Source organism: Dermacentor variabilis, chromosome 3, assembly GCF_050947875.1.
Source record: "Dermacentor variabilis isolate Ectoservices chromosome 3, ASM5094787v1, whole genome shotgun sequence".
Lineage (NCBI taxonomy): Eukaryota > Metazoa > Arthropoda > Arachnida > Ixodida > Ixodidae > Dermacentor > Dermacentor variabilis.
Window position 1 is genome coordinate 212,954,425 of NC_134570.1, and position 19,207 is coordinate 212,973,631.

The window sequence follows — 19,207 nt, forward strand, 5'->3', positions numbered from 1 at the left end:
ATCCACGACATGTATGTAAGAGAAAGATTATCATATTCTAAATGCACTGACTGAGAAAGTGATAACTCGCGACCGGAATAAGCATGTTTCTTTTAAAAGCTGCGCCAGCCCCGGATGAACCAGTCGACTTTCCAAGAAAAGGAATCAAGGCAATTATTGGACGTTAATATGAACAACAGTGTTAGGGAATAGATATTGCCTATGTACTCAGACTGAATCGGGGAAACCGGGAAGTCTTTGCCAATGTAATCTCCGTGGCTTGTCTGGCAATCTCCTTAAATGTGCCAGCAGGCGAAATGAAGTAGAAACATATAGTCTAATCGAATGGTATTTGCTGTTAAGATTGTATTCGACTTTGGAATTCACTATTAACAATGACCGAAAAGCCATTTCCGTTCTAAATGCAATGCATAAAAGGACTTTTAAAGTCTCGAAGGTGAGGGGCCGATGGAAGCGAGGACTCTTATTCCGAATGATTGTACTGCTGGAGAATCATGCCTGTTGCACTGAGCACCAGTTCCTGACAGAATTAACACACGGGTGCTAATCGGTTCCGCTGAACAAGTTCCTAGCTGTCATTCAATATAAGCGCCCCGTTTTGGGGCAGCCTGTAAATCTGCTAACTTGATTCAGGCAAGGAAAACATTTTTTTGACAGTTATGCCTGCCACCCATTAAAACTGGGTGCCCAATGTGGAACCACACTTATCTTCTTGAAGGAACACAGCAGATCTTCAAATATCTCTACATGTATGAGAGGCATGCCGTTCCTTTAATTGCTTCATTATTGTCCTTATGATAGTGCACTGGATAACTGAAAGCAGCCGTTTATAATGCAGAATCTGCTCAGTTGAGTGGACGTACAGACGGGAGTGGCATTACATTTAGGTATGAAATATAAGATAAGCATAACATGTTCTTCTCAGAAATCAAACTCAAGAATAATTTATCTCGTTTACATTCCTAGAAGAAGTCGATGGACAGAGCTACCTTCTTTATTTTTTATTTTTCAAGTTAAACAAATTCAGGCGTTTTACGTCTGGCGATATGGTTATGAAGCACCCTGTTCAGTTCTCACTACCTGGGGTTCTTTAGTACACCTTAACAGAAGTACCTGAGTGTTTTTCCATTTTGTTCTTATCTAATTCCGCGACCTGGTTGGGACCCATGAGCTCGAGTTTAGCAGCGCAATGCCATATCCACAATGTAGCCACTAATTAGGCTACCACGCCATATTTTTTCTTTTTTAGTTGTTGTTAAGCATGGATTGGAAAAAAAATTTCACACGGCTGACGGGCCAAAGATTAGCATATATAATGGCTATGTAAAAGTGTTTTCAGTGCCTGAGGTCCGACAGCAATAAAAGAACCCGTATATAAATTACTCCGAATTCTGTTATGTGAGGAAGGTGAAGACATGAATGGAATGTTGCATTGCAATATTTTTTTTCTATAATACTTCCCACAACTCTGAGTGCAGGCCGCCAGATAGGACATATATGGTTTAATTATTTGAAGCAGCAAGTAGGAAGGTTACATATGTTTTTTCGTCTGCGTTTCACAAGACCTGCTGAAGCAAAACTATATGTGCAAAAATACACACAGGAGAGATACATACTGCTTGAAGAACAAGAAAAACATCTGTTCTCCAAAGGGAATCATACAATAACATAGCATAATGAAAGCCGACACTGCGGCCGCAATGCGCACAATCACAGAGCTGCATTAAAAAAATATACAATAAAATAAAGAAGAGAAAGAAAGGCGCCTATTCCTAAGGCATAAATACATGTCATATAGAAATATAAACACCATTTAAGCAGTCTGAACGCATAGACCTGCGTGTGAAGTAGTACAAATGGCCCTTCCGAGAAGTATTGCCAGTAGTTTCCAACGGCGCAACCTTGACGCGTTCCTATCCACTTCTATCGCAAAGCCGCCACAGTATTTTTTGTCATCGTCTCGCCTCACTGCAAAGCATGGGCAACCCCAGCCGTCCGTCCTACTCAACCATATTCTAGTACACTTTACAAGGCACCCATCATGCCGGTGTACACAAATGACGGATGCCGCGGCCGGTCTGCGAGTGTGAAGGGGTTTCTTTGAGTTTTCGTGTAATAGAATTATGCCTTCTCGTATAGTCGAATTACAATTCGAGATCTATCATGACTGTAGGTAGTGTGTAAGCCATAGTTTACCATTTCTCCATGTATTTTAGCTTGAGAAATTCAGTTAGTAAATTCCTTGCGGCACATGGAGGACCTGGGTACGGGTGGCTCGAAAAACTTTTTGCCGGAACATTTGACGCAAGACGCCGGATGCCAAATTTTCTGTGACACAGGCTCTTTAACGCTATCATATTAACCATATGAGGGTCGATTTTCTTCGCCATATGCAACTGCCCAGGGTCAATTTTTTTTTACTGCGGATTCCAATTCTTCTTAGCGACCTATTTTGAAAAAAATTTACCACAATTTTTCTAGGGTGACCGTAAAGTGACATGACATGACAAGAACTTTATTTGAGTCCTGAGGGACTGAGATCTTGGGGAGCCAAAACCGAAGGCTCCCGAAGATCAAGTCAGTGGCTCCGCCCACGATGGGGCTGGGAGATCAAGTCCTGCCGCAATGTCGTGGGCCCTCTGGACAGCCTGGAGTTGAATGTGCAGATTGCTGCTCTTGAGAGACTCCTGCCATTGTTCTTTCGTGATGGGTGGACAGGCGTTAAGGGCTGGGCACAGCCAGAGCATGTGGTCAAAAGAGCGTGAGTCATGACCACATTTGGGACACGACTGTGAGTCTTCAGGATCTATCTTGTTAAGGGATCGAGGAGTGGGATACGAACGGGTTTGCAGGAGTCTGATTGTGGTAGCCTGAGGTTTGTTCAATTTGGGGTGAGGGGGTGGAAATGTCCTCCTGCCTAGTCGATAATGGGAAACAATTTCATGGAAAGTACATAATGGATCTTTGTGGATGTTGACCTCATTCCAAGCCTGGCTACCTGCGACAGCACGGTGTGTGAAATTGCGCGCTTTCCGGTGGGCCTGCTCGTTAGGATTACATCTAAGCGGGTTAATTGAGCTATCTAGATGGGCTGGGAACCACAAGATTTAGTATCCTCCTTCGCTGCTCTCCCTAGTCCTTTGAAGTGCTTTACTCACAATATTGTTTGCCTGTTCAGATATGATGGCGGACGAGAAGGATCTAACCGCCGTGCGTGAATCCGAGAAGATGATAGCGGGAACTTTTGAGCTGTGAAAAGCCAGAGCGATCGCCGCTTCCTCCGCCACATGGGCAAACTTCGTATAAACAGAGGCTGCATTGACCAGCTTGCCCCCTGTGTCTACCACCAAGGCAGCGAACTTATCCCTACTGTCATATCTGGCAGCATCGACAAAGAGGGCATCTAGTTTCTGCTGATTGATCTTTTTAAAGATGGACTTGGCCCTCGCGAATCTTCTACCCTCGTTATGCACTGGGTGGATGTTTCGCGGGACGGGGTCAACCATGATGCGACTTCTGGTTTCCCAGGTCAAGCTAATTTTAGTCGCCGGTTCATGTCTGGGTTGGATTCCCGCTTCTTCTAAAATGTTAATCCCTGGCTTAGTGGATGAAAGTCTCATTATCTGAGCTGCTGTGTGAGCTTCTATTAGCTCATCGATGGTGTTATGGAGCCCAAGCTCCAGCAGCTTCTCAGTGCTTGTGGACTGCGGAAGGCCGAGCACGCGGTAGAGGCCGGTTCTGATTAGGGAGTCTAGCTTGGCCTTTTCCGCTTCACCCCAATAAAGGTACGGCGCGATGTAGATGACATGACTCAGGAAGAATGCCCGATAAGCTCTGAGCCGTAAAGTGAGAAAAAAATATTTTGCGTTGGTATATATGTACTCTTCATTCATTATTAACAATAAAAAAGGAAATAAACTTGTAAGAATTAAAAATTTCGTGCATTTTGATACACATAGTTCAAGGTCTTGAAAATGCCCACACGAGAATATTTCACAAGACTCAAGTGTTCCTGCGCTTACACTAATAACTAATTTGTACATCCATAGTATAATCGAACTGTATAGGTGCGCGCACTCCAAGAAAACTGTGTGGTTGTGTGCCCGTCAAAAAAGCACATGTGACAAATTTCTGCTAATCTTCATCTTATCGCCAACCAGAGGCAATTAGTTTTCGTAAATGTAAAAAAAAAAAAATGCTGCGGAAACGCATGCACAGCGACATCCTTCTTATGCGCACCCCTGTGAGCACTAAACGACAGAGAAAGAGGCGGTCGCTCTTTGAGCGTTTAGTAACAAGATAGCCATCAGTTTTGCAAGCGCAAGAAGCCGAAACCGCGCGCGGAATGAAACCCAAACCGCCGCCTGCCCGTGCACACGCCACTGCGCCAGCGGTAGTATATAGACGCTTGGGAGCAAACTAGCTCTAAAATAAACCATGCAACGAAAACCGAGAGAGGGAGGCGCGCGAAAAAGATTCCCTGTATTCCCACATAGTGGCAGCACATGACAGAAAAGAAAAAGTTAAGAAATTGGTGCGCTTTTTAAACGTACAGACAGTGCCATAAATATACGTCATCGACCATTTTTGGACTTGTTTGCGGCGCCGTATACTTACGTCATTGACCCTCAAAGGCTTACAACAAGAAACTTTTTATTTCGTGACTTTAAATTATTCTTTTTGGAGCGTAAGCGAATTTTCTCTGTAAGATGCCCTCAAAGCTTCCCGGCCCAACAGATGACTTTACATGCCTCCGCGAGAAAGTCCTGTTACGATTCAAACTTTATTGTGCGGCCATGAATGGAACGGACGCCACCTGCCTCAGACACAACGTGCCTAATGGTCATGCTCTTCCACATGTAAAACGTTGACCGTCGGGTGCTTGCGACGGGATTATGCGCCAGTGCAAATCCTACTCTCCTTTGTCTTATGTGCACCAACTCTACACAAGGGAGTGATTTCTCTCCGAATTTCTCTCCGAATGTGGGCTGACCGGTGTGTTGACAAGGCCCTCTACCAGTTAGCAAGCGAAAATGAGGTTGCCCAGATGGTGTAGGGTATAAGAAGGCCAGCGACACTCCACGTGCAGATCTTCTCTTCCCTTGCGTGCAGAAGCACACATGCCGAATGTTTTTCTACTTTCTGTTTTGGAATGCACTGCTCACTCGTAACGATGTATTAAACTTCTGTTATTTGTTTTTACATCATCTCATCTTCCCTGCTTGACCCTCTCCGATGGTCAATCTGGTTTGAGATCCAAGCAGACGCTGCTGAAGGTTGCCGAAGCCCTGTCCCCATAACAGGTATCAGCTCAAAACAGTCCCGAAAGCTGTCTGCGAGTGATCAGCCGCGTAGTGTTAGCCAGGATTTTGGGACAGCTATAAATAATTACCTTAAAGGAAACAGCGCTGTTTCCTTCAAGATCAGAAATGTAGTAACCAACACAACTAAACAAGTTACTGAAGAGTAATTAAGGTGACCATGCAGCACTTTATTGTTCAATAAACACAAACTAGATGTGCTTTCAGCCTTCACTCAGTCTCTACTCCTGTAAATTAAGCGCTTTTTTTTTTAATCCTAGTGTTTTATACTAAAAAGATAAGCCATTGTGTGGCATTAATTTCGTTGCAATATACTGCAGTCATTCATAAATGCTAGCAGCAACCACAAAAATTTGTGCCGTCATCTTCCGGTAACTGCATTTAACGTTTAAGCCATTTTGACTCGCAATCTTATTTTTGAGTGCAGCCCTTAGGCGCCCGTCCCTGCGTTGAGCGTCACCGTGCCTCGTCCTCCCTCAGTGTAACCGAGCAAACGAGTGCAGCGAAGGACGAAAGAACGAACGTGGAGCACAGCGGGGAATGAAATATGGCGACAGCGAAGGGAACGCGAGAGGGAAAGCGCAGGAAGCCACCTTGACGCGCCACCAGATGGTGCTGACATCTACGATAGTTCTAGAGGAAGCTCTTCGTTGCCTGAAGCCACGACGGCTGCTTTTTTCCAGACTAAGACGTACCGGGTTGAATAACAAGGGACCATAGGTTGGCAGTGTGGGAGAACACTCACTCACTAATTTTTCCAGGCCCTGCAGTCGCTCACGCCCACGTTCACCTTAAATTCGCACTCACGGTCGCACTCATCTCCACTCACACTCACTGGCACTCACAGTCACCTCCATTCACGCTCACTGGCAAACGCTCTCACTCATCTCCACTCACACTCGCTGACCCTCCCTCGCACTCACCTCCACTCACACTCAATGGCACTCCCTCCTCACTCGCACTCGCCCCTACTCACACTCGCAGGCCTTCACTCGCACTCGTCTCTGCTCACACTCACTGGCACTACCCTCCACTCACACTTGTACTCATCTCCACTCGCACTCAATGGCACTCACTCGCACTCACGCCCTTGAAATGAGTGCGAGTGAATGTGAGTGAGTGTGCCGCCCTCTGCCGCTCACAATTCGTGTATATTCATAACGAAGCTTCCAATTTAGCATCTGTTACATCTGGTGTGTCCCAAGGCACTGTTTTGGGCCCAGTTTTATTTTTAATATACCTAAACAATTTGCCTTCCCGATTACATGGTAACATCCGTCTATTCGTTAATTGGTTTTCGTAACGCGAAACTAATTGCAATGATGACCACCATATACAATATTCTACCTTTTCTTGGTGTCAGGAGTGAAACATCAGTAACACTAACAGTAAGGAGAAAGAAACTTATATCTAATTTTGCTTACATTATTATTGACACACCTCTCATTTCTGTATTTCAAGGTAATATTTAGGTGTGACTTTAACACACGCTCTTCGACGGTAAACCCATGTTAACACCATAACCTCAAGTGGAAATCAACGTATACGCTCAGCACTAAAGCGAGACATCTTTCTGAGAAGACGCCTTCGTCTCGCGCCCGCAGATATAAATCTTCTAGCCTACAAAATGCTTCTTCAACCAATGCTGGAGTACGCCAGTACTGTTTGATTTACGTACACAAAAGAACTTGTAAGAGGGGGTGTAGAGGAAGGCAATAAGGTTGATACAAGTTAACAGATTAATCGACTCAAATATTGAAAAGAGCTGATTTATACCACGGCAAAGTAGGTCAAAACTAGTGTAACTGAAGTTTTTGTTTCAATTTATTCATGGTGACAAAACCATTCACACATCCGTACGAAGGTCTTCGAATCAATCTAGGTCAACATGCCACAAGCACTCTAGAACACCTAATGATACACCTTTAACTCAAATTGCTTTAAATATTCATATTTCTTTAAAACAATTACGGAATAGAATGAACTTAGTTCTTTCGTTACTAATGCTTCATATTTAAATAACTTCATGACTTCCAGCGGCCACCAACTTTAACCGTGTTCGCTCAGAGCTGGCCCCTCGTTGATCATTGAGGAGATAATGGCAGGTAGACGAGACAACATAAAAAAAGCTGGCTTAATACATTGCTACAGGCGAGCGAACATCGAGTGACAGAGCACCATAGTGTATGCCAGCAACTACACAAGTTAGAAGCAGAGTTCTTATCTACAGAGCAGTGTGCTCTCTCTTTATATCCCGTACGGGGTTCTGTCTTCATAGTAGTGGAGTTTAGAACAGACAATTCCAATACGTCCTTATGCTTTGAAGGATGCATTGGCATTTTTTGTATACTCGCGCGTGGCATGCCGTGCCATCCCGTCCATTCGGTGTGTATTTGAATGAAGAAAAAAAAAAAAAAAACACACAGTTCGCGGTGTAGCGTGCGCATAAAAAAGAATGCGCCGCGGGCACAGGCAAAAGCAAAAAAATAACTGCGCATGCGACAGGGGGGGAGGGGGGAAGCGGGTAGTGAGCCGGACAAGTCAGTATAATAATAAAAAAAGCTGCTTTGGAAAGGAGGTGCTGCGCGGCTGCTGTTCCTGTTGCCATGACGAGGTAAATAAAGGGACTTTAGATGTAAACAACTATGTGCACCGCCACTTTCATAAAGTATCGCCCGCCCATAAAGGCCGTAATTGAAGGGCGCTTTGGCACTAGCGTCAAAAAGAGCACCTGCATTAACTCAACCAATGGGAGCCATCCGGAGTCACACGGCGGTCAGGAACACGAGCACGGTTAGAGTCATAGAGTTTCCTACAATATGCTAGAGGGAACTCTGGCACTGCAGTGATGGAAAGTTCATGGATTTCTCCGATCTTCGTGCTTGTGGATTCACACGTTCTTGTGGCTTTGTTTACTATGCTCTATATGCCTTCATTGTCATAAATTTCAAAGCACTCGATACTCTTCGAAGTGCAGAAGACGCTGAGAACACGCTAAATCAGCACTAATTCCAACGATTGAGCTTGTCGAGGTGCCCAAATCGAAACACGCCAAGCATCTCAAGGCACTGGTACGCTCGCGATAAATTCATAAAAGCATTTCACATCACCTATTGATGCATGCATTCGTGGCTTAATCTTGAGTACCTCTTCAATGTAAAAAGAAAGCGTCGTATGAAGGATCTTATTGAGATTGTGCTCCCTGTACCATTGTATCGGTTAATGTTTCAAGGGCCTGGGTAAAATGTACTTAAAAGGGTTAAAAATATGTGGATACTGGCAAACATTAAAACATTTTTCTTCAAGCATCACACGGGAACCTTGTCTGCTATAATGTGGTGAAAGGAAAGAGGGATTGATGTGTCAAGGGGAACCAGGGCTTTCTGTGCAACAAAGCTGAAGTGATTGAACATGTTTTCATTGATTGTAATAATGCCATATTCTTTTGGGATATATTACAGAGAACTTTAAAGGTAGACCTACGCTCAATCCACATGGCATTCATTTTTTACCTTCTGAATGCGATTTTGAACACATGGACGTTAGCTTTTTACTCGGGCTGCACGCAGACTGGCGTAGTCTGCTAGCATGTAGACACTGTGATGTTAAAAGTAGATCTGTGTATGAGTATTCCGTGAAAATGTTTGTGAAAGTATGTAACTTGTACAAGATGCTTGACTGTGATGAAGATGTGATGTCAATGCCGGATACTTTAACACAAATAAAACGAGTGTGACTGTGATCACGAACTCCTTTGAGGCTTGTAGCCAAACTGGAAATAAAGAAAAAAAAGCGTCCGTGGCTTAATGGTTTTAGTATCAGGCTTCTGTGCTAAAGGTTCCGTGTTTGAAACATGCCGTCGGACAATTTTAATAATGTTCATTCTATTATTTATTACGCACTACATTGTTGAAAATGGCAGGCTTACAAAGTCACAAAGCCGTTTGAAGCCCGAATGGCGAAGTTTAGGCAAATCCATGTATGTACTTCCCATAATTCCCATGCTGTGTTACGTTCGACCTGCGGAGGCTGGCGATCTTCGGGGAAGCGACAGTCCCCAACCGGACGGCGCCGGCATGTCTGGTGCGGCAACTAGCTTTGTAAAGACGGCAATACGCCACGTCCCCCAGCGAGCGACGCCGGGATGTCTACACGCAGTCGGCAGACCATGTATTGTTAGTGGATTTGCCATCACCATCACGGCTTGTTTGAAGCGGTGTAACTCCTGGAATAAGAAGTTTTGCAGTGCCGTCTCACGGGTCTTAGGAGTTGTCAGTCAATGGACAGACGCGGCGGCCACTGTCTGCGGGGTCAACTCTAGGACCAAGAGGCGCCTGCTCAGGGCAAGACCTGTGTCTGCGAAAACTCTCTCAACCTTGGCGTGGTCAGTGAAACCGGTGCGAAGGTGAGTGTGTAAACCCTCCCCCTCAAAAGCGGGTTGGCTACGATAACTTTGGACGCTCTGAATTGGTTGATGGTGAACGGCCGTTTTACCTCACCTAGGGAGGACAAAGTGTTTATAAGCAGCTGTTGCGCGGCTGCCAAGTGTGCATTCCTCTTTCAGTCATGTTAGACTGACGAACTGTAACATTCTCACGTAGATACTGTAAATAAATCCCATATTCCTTGTTCTCGATAACAAGTCCTTCCCTTCAACAACGTCCTCAGCGTGGATGAGTTGGACGACGACATGGGCCAGCTACCATCTATTTCATGCCTGACGCCAACCATTACAGCTGGTACAACCGCTCCTATTGCAGTTCCCTTATACACTAGCTCCAGGGCTCCCTCTAGTAATTACTGTACGAAACTCTATGGTTAGGGTGGACTCGTGGACAACCTTCTGTGGCAATGAAGGAAAAGCTACAGGCGCATGGCTGCTGCACATGTGTCACGGCGCCAAGTAGTCTGCCAGTGTCTGATAGTGCTTTTGGCTGCTCAGAACAGACGCTGAATCGACGCAGTTTCCCGTGCAATGGTTTTGCATTTGCCCAGATACAGAAAGGAAAAGCTGCAAGATAAGTAAACTTTTACATTCAGTGGTGTGTTTTATCTTATTTAACTGTTGCAAATAAGGTGTTTATGTTTTCTCTTCCGCAGCTTAAACGAATGTGGATGAAAATGCGGGACTCTTTTCAGAAGCGCTCTTACTTGTGCGCACTTTGCTTCCATAGCTTACCTATGATTGCCACACAAAGTTGTCCGCAAGTATAGAATCCTCTATGCCTGGAATACTGGGAGAGTTTCCAGAACGCCGGCTCTCGCGTGAGGCTTTTGCGGGGAACTGCCATGCTGCACCGCTGCTGTGCCGGACCCGTTTAGGACCCATGGGCTTTCTGTGCTCGGGAAGCAAGTGGATGGCCATGGGCATCTGCCTACGTGCTGTAGTTTGTTTGTGTTCAGTTTCTATGCAAGACACTTGGAGACTAGTTAACTTCAATGGTGCGGTACAGCATGGAACTTACCCATCTTTAAGCCTTGCCTTAGTGCTGGAGCAGCGAGATAATGCAAAAATCATCTGTCGAATGGCATCAGTGCAGTCTAGTTCCGGTGCATTCGGAAACGGTAATGTAGGAGCTGTAAGTGCGTAGAAACGCATAAAATGAAGTCACACGCAAAAGAGAATGAAAACAAAGTTATTCGCATGGATAAGCGGGCAAAAGGGTGATGCATGCGATAAGAGTAATGAAAAAAACTAAATTAAAACTAAAAACGTCATCATCATCTTTACGTTTGTCATGCCACACTTAATGAAACAGCCCCGCAAATGCAGACAAATGCGGTGACAAACCTGCAAGCATAGAAGGAAATATACAAAATCCCCGTATTTATAGCACACAAACGCATTTTGTGTGCAGCGAGTCGCTGCTGTATTATCTTGCGGTAATGTGGTATATTACAGGAGCTAAATTATCGCAATGTTGGGTAATAGTGACCAAAATATCAAGCACATAGCAGACATCCGCCACTTTGGCGCAGCTTCCACAGTGCAGAGAAAGCCCGCGGGTCCGGCAATGCAGTGCAGCAGCATGGAAGTTCTTCGGGAAAGCTTCACCATCAGAGTATTTTAGGTCCCCCTAACGTGGTTTGGTCCAATCAGGAACCCAGGCGCAGGATCTAACCATAAATGGACATAACCGTCTCATGCGCGCACCTGCAAGCACCCGGCGGCAACTTGTCGCGTAGGCATATGGGGAGAAAGAGTGTGCACCCAAAGGAAGAGTAGGCGCTGCCGATACACATACGCGGGCACACACACATGGCTCACATGACTTCCAACGGTTGTGCCTTAGCAACTCGTCGGCCAAGGGGCCTTTCCCGGGCCCCTTGAGGCCGTCTGCAAAGGTCTTCCCATGCCTGATTTTGAATGCCTCTGCGGTTTGCACTTTTTGTTTAGTTGTTCATTTATTGCACGAGCCATGACAATTAATTAGCTGAGCTAGTGTACACAAGCAAGAGTTCACTCAGGTATTTGAAACAATAGAAAGAATTGTTTTCCATACATTACACTAAAAAAACCCATTACGTAACAATAAACTACGTAAGCAATGAATGAAGGCATGCTGCAACAACTGGGTTTATCTTCTCAAGCACTAAAATGCATCGAGTTAACACTAATTTACGTTGGAAAGTGAAAGTCAACTGCTGAAGAAAGAGAAATGGGCCTGACATGTAAATACACACCCAAATATAAAAATTTTCACTAGCAGTGAATTTTCGATGGGAGAGCTTTTCTCGTAGCGACATGGCCGATTTAAATCCACGCAGAATGAGTAAGTGTTGCTTAAGGACCCAATTCAGTCTTCTCACTCACATGCCTCCCAACTGGCAGCCGTTCCATTTCCATCGATAAGAACAGATTCTTTCACTCATTCATATCAACTGATACTCCGAGCACTCAAATGCATTTGAAATATCAAGTCAAGTGTCTTGCTTTCTAGCACCTGCAAATGATAGCATATTCACATAAAAGCATGTACATATCACAGTAATGTGAATGGCAGTGCACGAGCGCTGACCTTGACATGAGATGCTGACTTCTTCCACTTTATCTTCTGACAGTTCGAATGATGATATATCCTTGAATAAGACAGATTGTTGCTTTTTTTAACATGATATCATTTAGAAGCTGGTTTCACAGAAAATCCGGTATTGGCACTTTCGGCATCTCTTGGCTGCGAGCGAAAATTTTCGATAGAGGTAATAAATAAATAAGACGATAACCTAAAACTAAAATTGCGGGCTGGGGATTTGACCCGAAGAACTATGGGTTGCGAGACCAGCATGTTAACCCATGCAGCCACTGTTGGTTGATGGCGTGCACGCTCTTAAAATGGGGTTTTATATCAAGAAGAAGAGTTCGGACACAGCACATACGTGTGCCTTCGATGCTGCGTCCACTTCCTCTTCGATAGGGTCCCGCCAACAACAGCTTCCCACGATTTCCAATGCGAACGTAGCATGTTTACGCTATTGCGTCCCACTTTTAAAGGGAACTTAAACGTCTTCAACTGTTGCTCTAGCTGGGATATACTCAGCCATGGTAATACTGATGCTCACTCATCACCTTCGTACTCATGTCTACTAACACTCACGAGCACTCACTCACATTCCCACTACACCTGCACATACTAACTCACATTCATGCTCACCTCCGCTCCCCCATGTCCGCACTCACCTGCACTAACACTCATGTTCACACTCACCTCCACTCACCTCCACTCACCACGTTCACACTCACCTGCACTTGCGCACACAGGCACTCACTCGTGTTCACACTCACTCGTGTTCACACTCACTCACAAGCACTCACCACTTTCACACTCAAGCACTCACTCTCGTTCACACATGCCTCCACTCACACTCAGTCTCGTTCACACTCACCTCCACTCACGCTCACTGGCACTCCCTCGCACTTGCACTCACCTCCACTCTCACCCACTGGCACTCACTCGCACTCGCACTCCCACCTTTGAAATGAGTGCGATTAAGCGTGAGTGCACCGACATATGCAAGGGATGTACACGTTATGCGGGGTGTGTGGAGAGGAGGAAATGGCTGAACACCTGGCACATTTCTGTAAAGGGCTTCGCCATACAGTTCGAAACAACGAGGCTGACTTTTTCAAAGCACTGAGGTTTAGGGACAATGGATGCAAAATAGACATTAAGCGTGTAGAAATCACCAAACAAAGGTTATCTGATTTGTGGGTAAAATCAAGGCAAGAGTAAAATTTCACCCCCAACTAAGTACAATATATACCCCTAGTCACGGCTAGGTGGCATAAGCTGCCATGCGATTTAGAGGGTTCAGCCTTGTCCATCAATCCACCTCTGGCGGCGCTGCCGTTTGGGAAAAAAAAAGGAACCAGAAAGCTTGCCTTCGCACATAGCATTCGCCACAAGCATTTCCAGGTAAAGATTACGGTTCCTGCAGTTGCTGAAAAGCAACAACTGTATGGTCAGTATATACATAGCGCTGCACGTTGCGGCTCTGCCAGTCAGCACGGTGACGGGTGCGATTTTCAGTATATCGCAAAATGTAAACACGTGTTAGAAAGTATGTAACCGTCAGCTAATTTTTTTTGCATTGATTAACTTGACTAGCAATTGGCTTAAATTTACTGGCACATGGCCTATTTGTGATGCCGCTGGGATTAAATGCTCTGATGCTACGATTAAAAGTTTCACACTTGAATAGTGTGGTGCTCAGATTATTTCCGTGGCGCATAGTTTATTCCAGCTGGCACTTGGATTAAAGCAAGCAGGAAGACCTGTAGATAGCTGCATGCAGCTGTCTTCTGGCACCGAATGGCATAAGTGGCACATTTCCTTTCACACTTATCTCGACGGCAAGCACAACATCCGAGGGTCGAACGAAACATTGTCGTCTTTGTGTCCGCTCATGCTAGTACGATGCGACAGCGCCAACACTGGGTAAGCAATAGAAATTTGGCTGAGATGTTCACAGCAGCGTATGCTATCCGCTGACCGTTTTCCCACTAGGCCTGAGAGCTGGTCCGGGACCCCTTTGAGAGGGACCTCTAGCTCAGGCCAACTCCGATACTGCTTGTTCAAATACATGGAAAAGGCAGAAATGCTTTTACAAGGCAACCATTGGGCCGATTTGAATGAAATTCGTTGCATTTAAGAGAAAAAAGGTAAATTCTAGTGACTGTAAAAAGCGCAATCTTGATTTATGCCCAATTTTTGTTTAAGTTACCAAACTGTAAGAAAAATAGAAGCACGAAGTTAACGTTAACTCTGCAAAGAAAACAGATGTCACCCTTCTGCAAACTGCATCACTTTGAACATGTAAAGCAAACAAATGTAGTATATCAATTTGTATATTATGTAAATTTGTTACAATGTTTACAAGGGTACTGCGCAAGGCCTACCAAATACTAGTGGTTTACTAGAGAACCATGTATAATGCAACAATTTAGTCCACTTTGGATCTACTATTATATGCAGTTTACAGAATTGTGATATCGTTTTTCATGGCAGAGTTATGGAGTTCTAAACTTCATAGTTTCGTTTCCTGAAAATTTTTATTAAGGAATTGCCAGCCTAAATAAATATTGAGCTTCGAAGAATCAATAGATTCTAACTTTTTCTTTTAAATGCAACAAACCTCACTAATTTTGGCGCAGTGGTTGCCGAAGAAAACGATTTCTCTGCTCCCATATATTTATATAGAAGCTCCCGAGGTGAAGCTCTCGTTTTTATTAACTTATCTCCTTTTCTTTCTTTTTCGCAGCATTAGACGAATGGCAATGGCGATACAGCTGATGTTGCACAGATTTCAATTTGTTCCTTCATCAATATAGAGACTTCGATTAGGAGACGTATGCAAGCCACTTTGGTCCTGTATAAAAATGTCAGCAAACCGAGTTTATGTGTGGCTGAGTGTTTTAAAAAGTAACGCAACAACAAAGGGGACAGGAGAGAGAACAGAGTGCTCCCATTTCCTAATTAAAAAAAAAGGAAGCACAAGTGGGCGTACATGATTATGGGGCACGCCACAGTGGGGAACTCCTGATTAATTTTGAACACCTGGGTTTCTTTATACGTGTGCCCAACGCATGGTACACACACTTTGATTTAATTTTTTCATTCCACACCCATCGAAATGATTGAACCCGCGGCTTCGTGCTCAGCTGTGCCATGTCTCAGCCACTGCAGCAGGTGTTTCCTCATCTAAACCTCTCTAGTGCCTCGCAAGCATTGCAACAGGCCTTTCACAAAAGCAAACAGCGGACGAGAAGAGGAGGGCACTCTGACAATGTCATCGGGAGGTCTGAACCCGTGCCAGTGTGAGACAGCGGGGTGCCCTGCTGCAGAGAAGGCGCACCAGAGGTGAGCACTATTCTTACCAGCAGATGGCTGCCGTCGGGAGACTTGCCCGAGTACAGGATGGTAGTTGGCGTCAACCGTACGGAGGGCTGCAAGGAGGAAGAGAAAGGAGAAACGGCACATGGCAGCGCACTCGCTACACAGGATCACGCGCGCTCTTTTTTCTGCAAAGCGCGAGAAATTCGCTGCGGCAAATGCAACGGCTACATACACTGCCAGCTTACAACACATGCACCACCTCGAGACATGAAAACCCGGGCGGGTAATACATTTAGGTGTATCGATAAATGAACAGCGCAAGCTCAGATGACCTTGCCGCAAACTTCGTCGTTTGTCCGAACTTGCGCATTTCATTCCTCAAGATGCACTGACCCCAAGCTCGAATGATAACGCTTAGTTATTCAAGGGTGTCCCTCAAAATTTTCATCGTTAGGGTCGCCTTCCCGTACCATTCTCACAGGCTGCAGCCTGCCGGCCAGGTATAGAGGTAAACGACTTTGACCGAGGACTTGGGTTGTAATAGCAGGGACCAACGGTGAATGGTCAATGTATCACTATTATTAATGGTCTATGTATTGGTCCATGTATCTGGCGGGGCAGAATAGTAAAAGTAGGCTGGGATAGTCGCAGCTCGCGGCATAAAGGTACAGAATATGCTGAATTTGGCGACATTAGGGTAATACATTTCTTTAAGCTTATATGGCTTGCGATAACAAACCATGGATCGTAAGGGCAGAGAATATAAACGTAGCAGGAGCGTAAAAATATTAAGTATTGTGGCATCAGCCGCCACAAACAAATTACGAAGGAATTCTACCTGAATACATTCCTCCGACTGACCTTGCCCTTTCGGCAATGGCATGCTAGGTGGCGTCCAAGTACCTTTCCCACATCGATCAGGACATACGAAGGGTGAGGAGGCACACGGACTTGCCGCGGAAAATCACCAATATAAATTTCGGCTTTTCTTACCCAGCTCACAGAACCGACTGTTTCAGTGTACCATGTGCCTCCTGTTGCCGTTATACAGTTCACACATAAGGCAGGAATATACAGGAACAACACCGAAACCAAAGACATGTTCAGCAAGCCCTACTTTGCGAAGGATGAGAAACAAAATACAGAAAATTCGTTACAAAATAGCAGCAACTGTGTTTGTCCTAATTAACAGAAAGTTCTGGGCACGGACTTATTCGAAGATCTGGGAGAATTAATGTACACAGCTAGAGCAAGCCAGGAATACAACACGCATTTAAATCATTATCTTACCCTATAAGTAAGTGACAGCAAATTAACATTCAAATTTGTTGATGCCGCTGTCCACAGTGCCCTGGAACATGCAGCGTGCACAGCCACCAAGTACGTGCACCTAAATACATGGGCCCAAGTCACACTGCATGCCTTGTGGCAAATGCCCAGAAGCATGAGATATTTCAGCTGCTCAGCGACGCTGTCGTTTCCATTTGCATGGACGTGGCATGTCTTGATGGTGACGCCGAGCGTTCTCGCATGCGAACGCTCTGTTGTGGAATAAGTGACGGAGAACTTTTAACTTACGGAAAAATGACAGACATCCGTTCGCTTCGAGTGCATCAAGAAAACTAATTTATTTTTTACTAGAAGGTATGACAAAGGGGAGAGAGTAGAGAGAAAGGGAAAGTCACAATACACTGTGCCAAACAGGCTTTCTTGCACGCCGCATGTGCAAGCAACCCGCTCCAAACCTGAAAAGCCCTACCGCACCACCGGTCGCCGTTCGTAGAACGCGCCCGCCAGTAATTTGCAAGCAGTTTTAGGGGTGTCAAGTGTCTGGCGCTTCTGCCACAGCAACCTCAGCAGTGCTGTTTTATGTGGGGGAGTCCTCCTCGCCACATCGTCGGTGGCCCCCAGCACAGGGTTGTTTTGGCTCCAGAATGGAGGATATACAACAACCTCCCCCGGATGAGCAAACTATTATTGAGCTCATTGCTCTACAATCTCTAAGGGATACAGCAGCTGTATCGGTCACTTCACCTCTGTTCCCCCACTTAATACCAATTTGCAGGACCCCACCCTGCCGTCTCTACCCGTAAATGTTTTCTTAATTCTGGCGGTCTTACACATGTGGCATTTCAAGCGGTCTTCCTTCAGGTGCATCAAGGCGTCTTTCTTCAGATCACTCGATGCCATTGGTCGGCACATATGTACCGATCTGAGCTCCAATAAGTACTCTTTCTGCCACCATCTCCGCAAAACCATCGGCCATGGTAGTCCGGTACTTCCAGTGTTGTGAGAGATGCATGCCACCACCAGGAATTTTGTCCAGCAGCAGGTGTGGAAGAAGAGTCGTCAACTTTCTTCCCACAAGGAAGTGCGCCGGTGACAGTGGTTCTAGCTCTTGAGCATCATCATATATGAATGTCAAAGGGTGTGAGTTGATCATGGCCTCCACCTCATAAAGAACGGTGGTCAGTTCGAAACTCAAGCTGCTCCGACGTTGCACCTTTCGCAATGCTACTTTCACAGATCGCAACATCCTCCGCTCCCAGAATCCGCCCCACCAAGCTGCCCGTTCAACAATAAATTTCCATCTGATCTGGTTTCTGGCAAAGTATGACTGCAATTCCTTGACTTGCAACAGCATTAACATGGCCTTTAGATCCCTGGGTGCTTGCTTGAATGTGAGCACATTGCCCGAATACACCGTCGAGCAGATTCCACGGCGCCCCGCAAAGCGTTTAAAGGCTAAGAGGAAGGCTGAAGCCGACAGGTCGCTGACAAGCTCAAGGTGGACGGCACGTCACAGCACAGGAGATAATATCGATGTAGCATTTGTTGCTGTCGTGTGACTGTTGACAAATCAAGGGCCCTGCAAAATCGATGCCAACGATGTCGAATAGGTTTCCTTTTGTCACTCTGTCAGCTGGAAGTGGTGCTACTGGTTCCGTAGCTGGAGGGTAACTTTGTGACAGACAAGGCACTGCTTGATAACTTTCTTTATGGCCTGACGTCCTCTGATAATCCAATACGATTCTCGCAGATGTGCTAGAGTATCGCGTACGCCCGCGTGCAGCATTCTCAAGTGTTCCTTCCGTATGAGCAGTGACGTGAGGAAGTGATTGCCAGGAAGAACGATGGGATGCTTAGTCTCTTCGTTGTTATCCCTGAATTGCAAGTGTCCACCAACTCGCATGAGGCCCTCTTTGTCTAAGTACGGGTTGAAAGGCAAAACAGGAGCGCTCTTGTGCAGCGGTCTTAGATTCTTCAGTTTTGAAATGTTGTTGCTGAACGCATCTCCTTGAGCTTTAGCCAACCAGTATCTTTCGGCGCCGATTACTTTTTCAACTCGTAATGGGCCGATCGTCTTTTCTTCTTTGTTGTGGCAGTTGTCGACAAAGCGGCAGACCCATGCAGTTTACTCACACGACTCTGCTGAATGAACTAATTCTCAACATTGAGAATTGCCATGGATGACGATGTTGCTGTAGGCAACACCGTCACCTTTCACTCTTCCATTTGGCACTCCCCAACCTTCGAGCTCGGCTCACTTAT

At 45.5% G+C, this 19,207-nt stretch overlaps 1 protein-coding gene across 1 annotated transcript in view; it reads right to left on the minus strand.

The window, feature by feature from the left end:
* Nucleotides 1-19,207, minus strand: part of LOC142576619 (branched-chain alpha-ketoacid dehydrogenase kinase-like) — a 116,028-nt gene that overhangs the window by 69,768 nt on the left and 27,053 nt on the right. Inside the window, exon 2 of the mRNA XM_075686822.1 lies at nucleotides 15,697-15,765. Within this exon, the coding sequence (XP_075542937.1) occupies nucleotides 15,697-15,765 (69 nt within the window). The remainder of the gene's footprint in view (nucleotides 1-15,696; nucleotides 15,766-19,207) is intronic.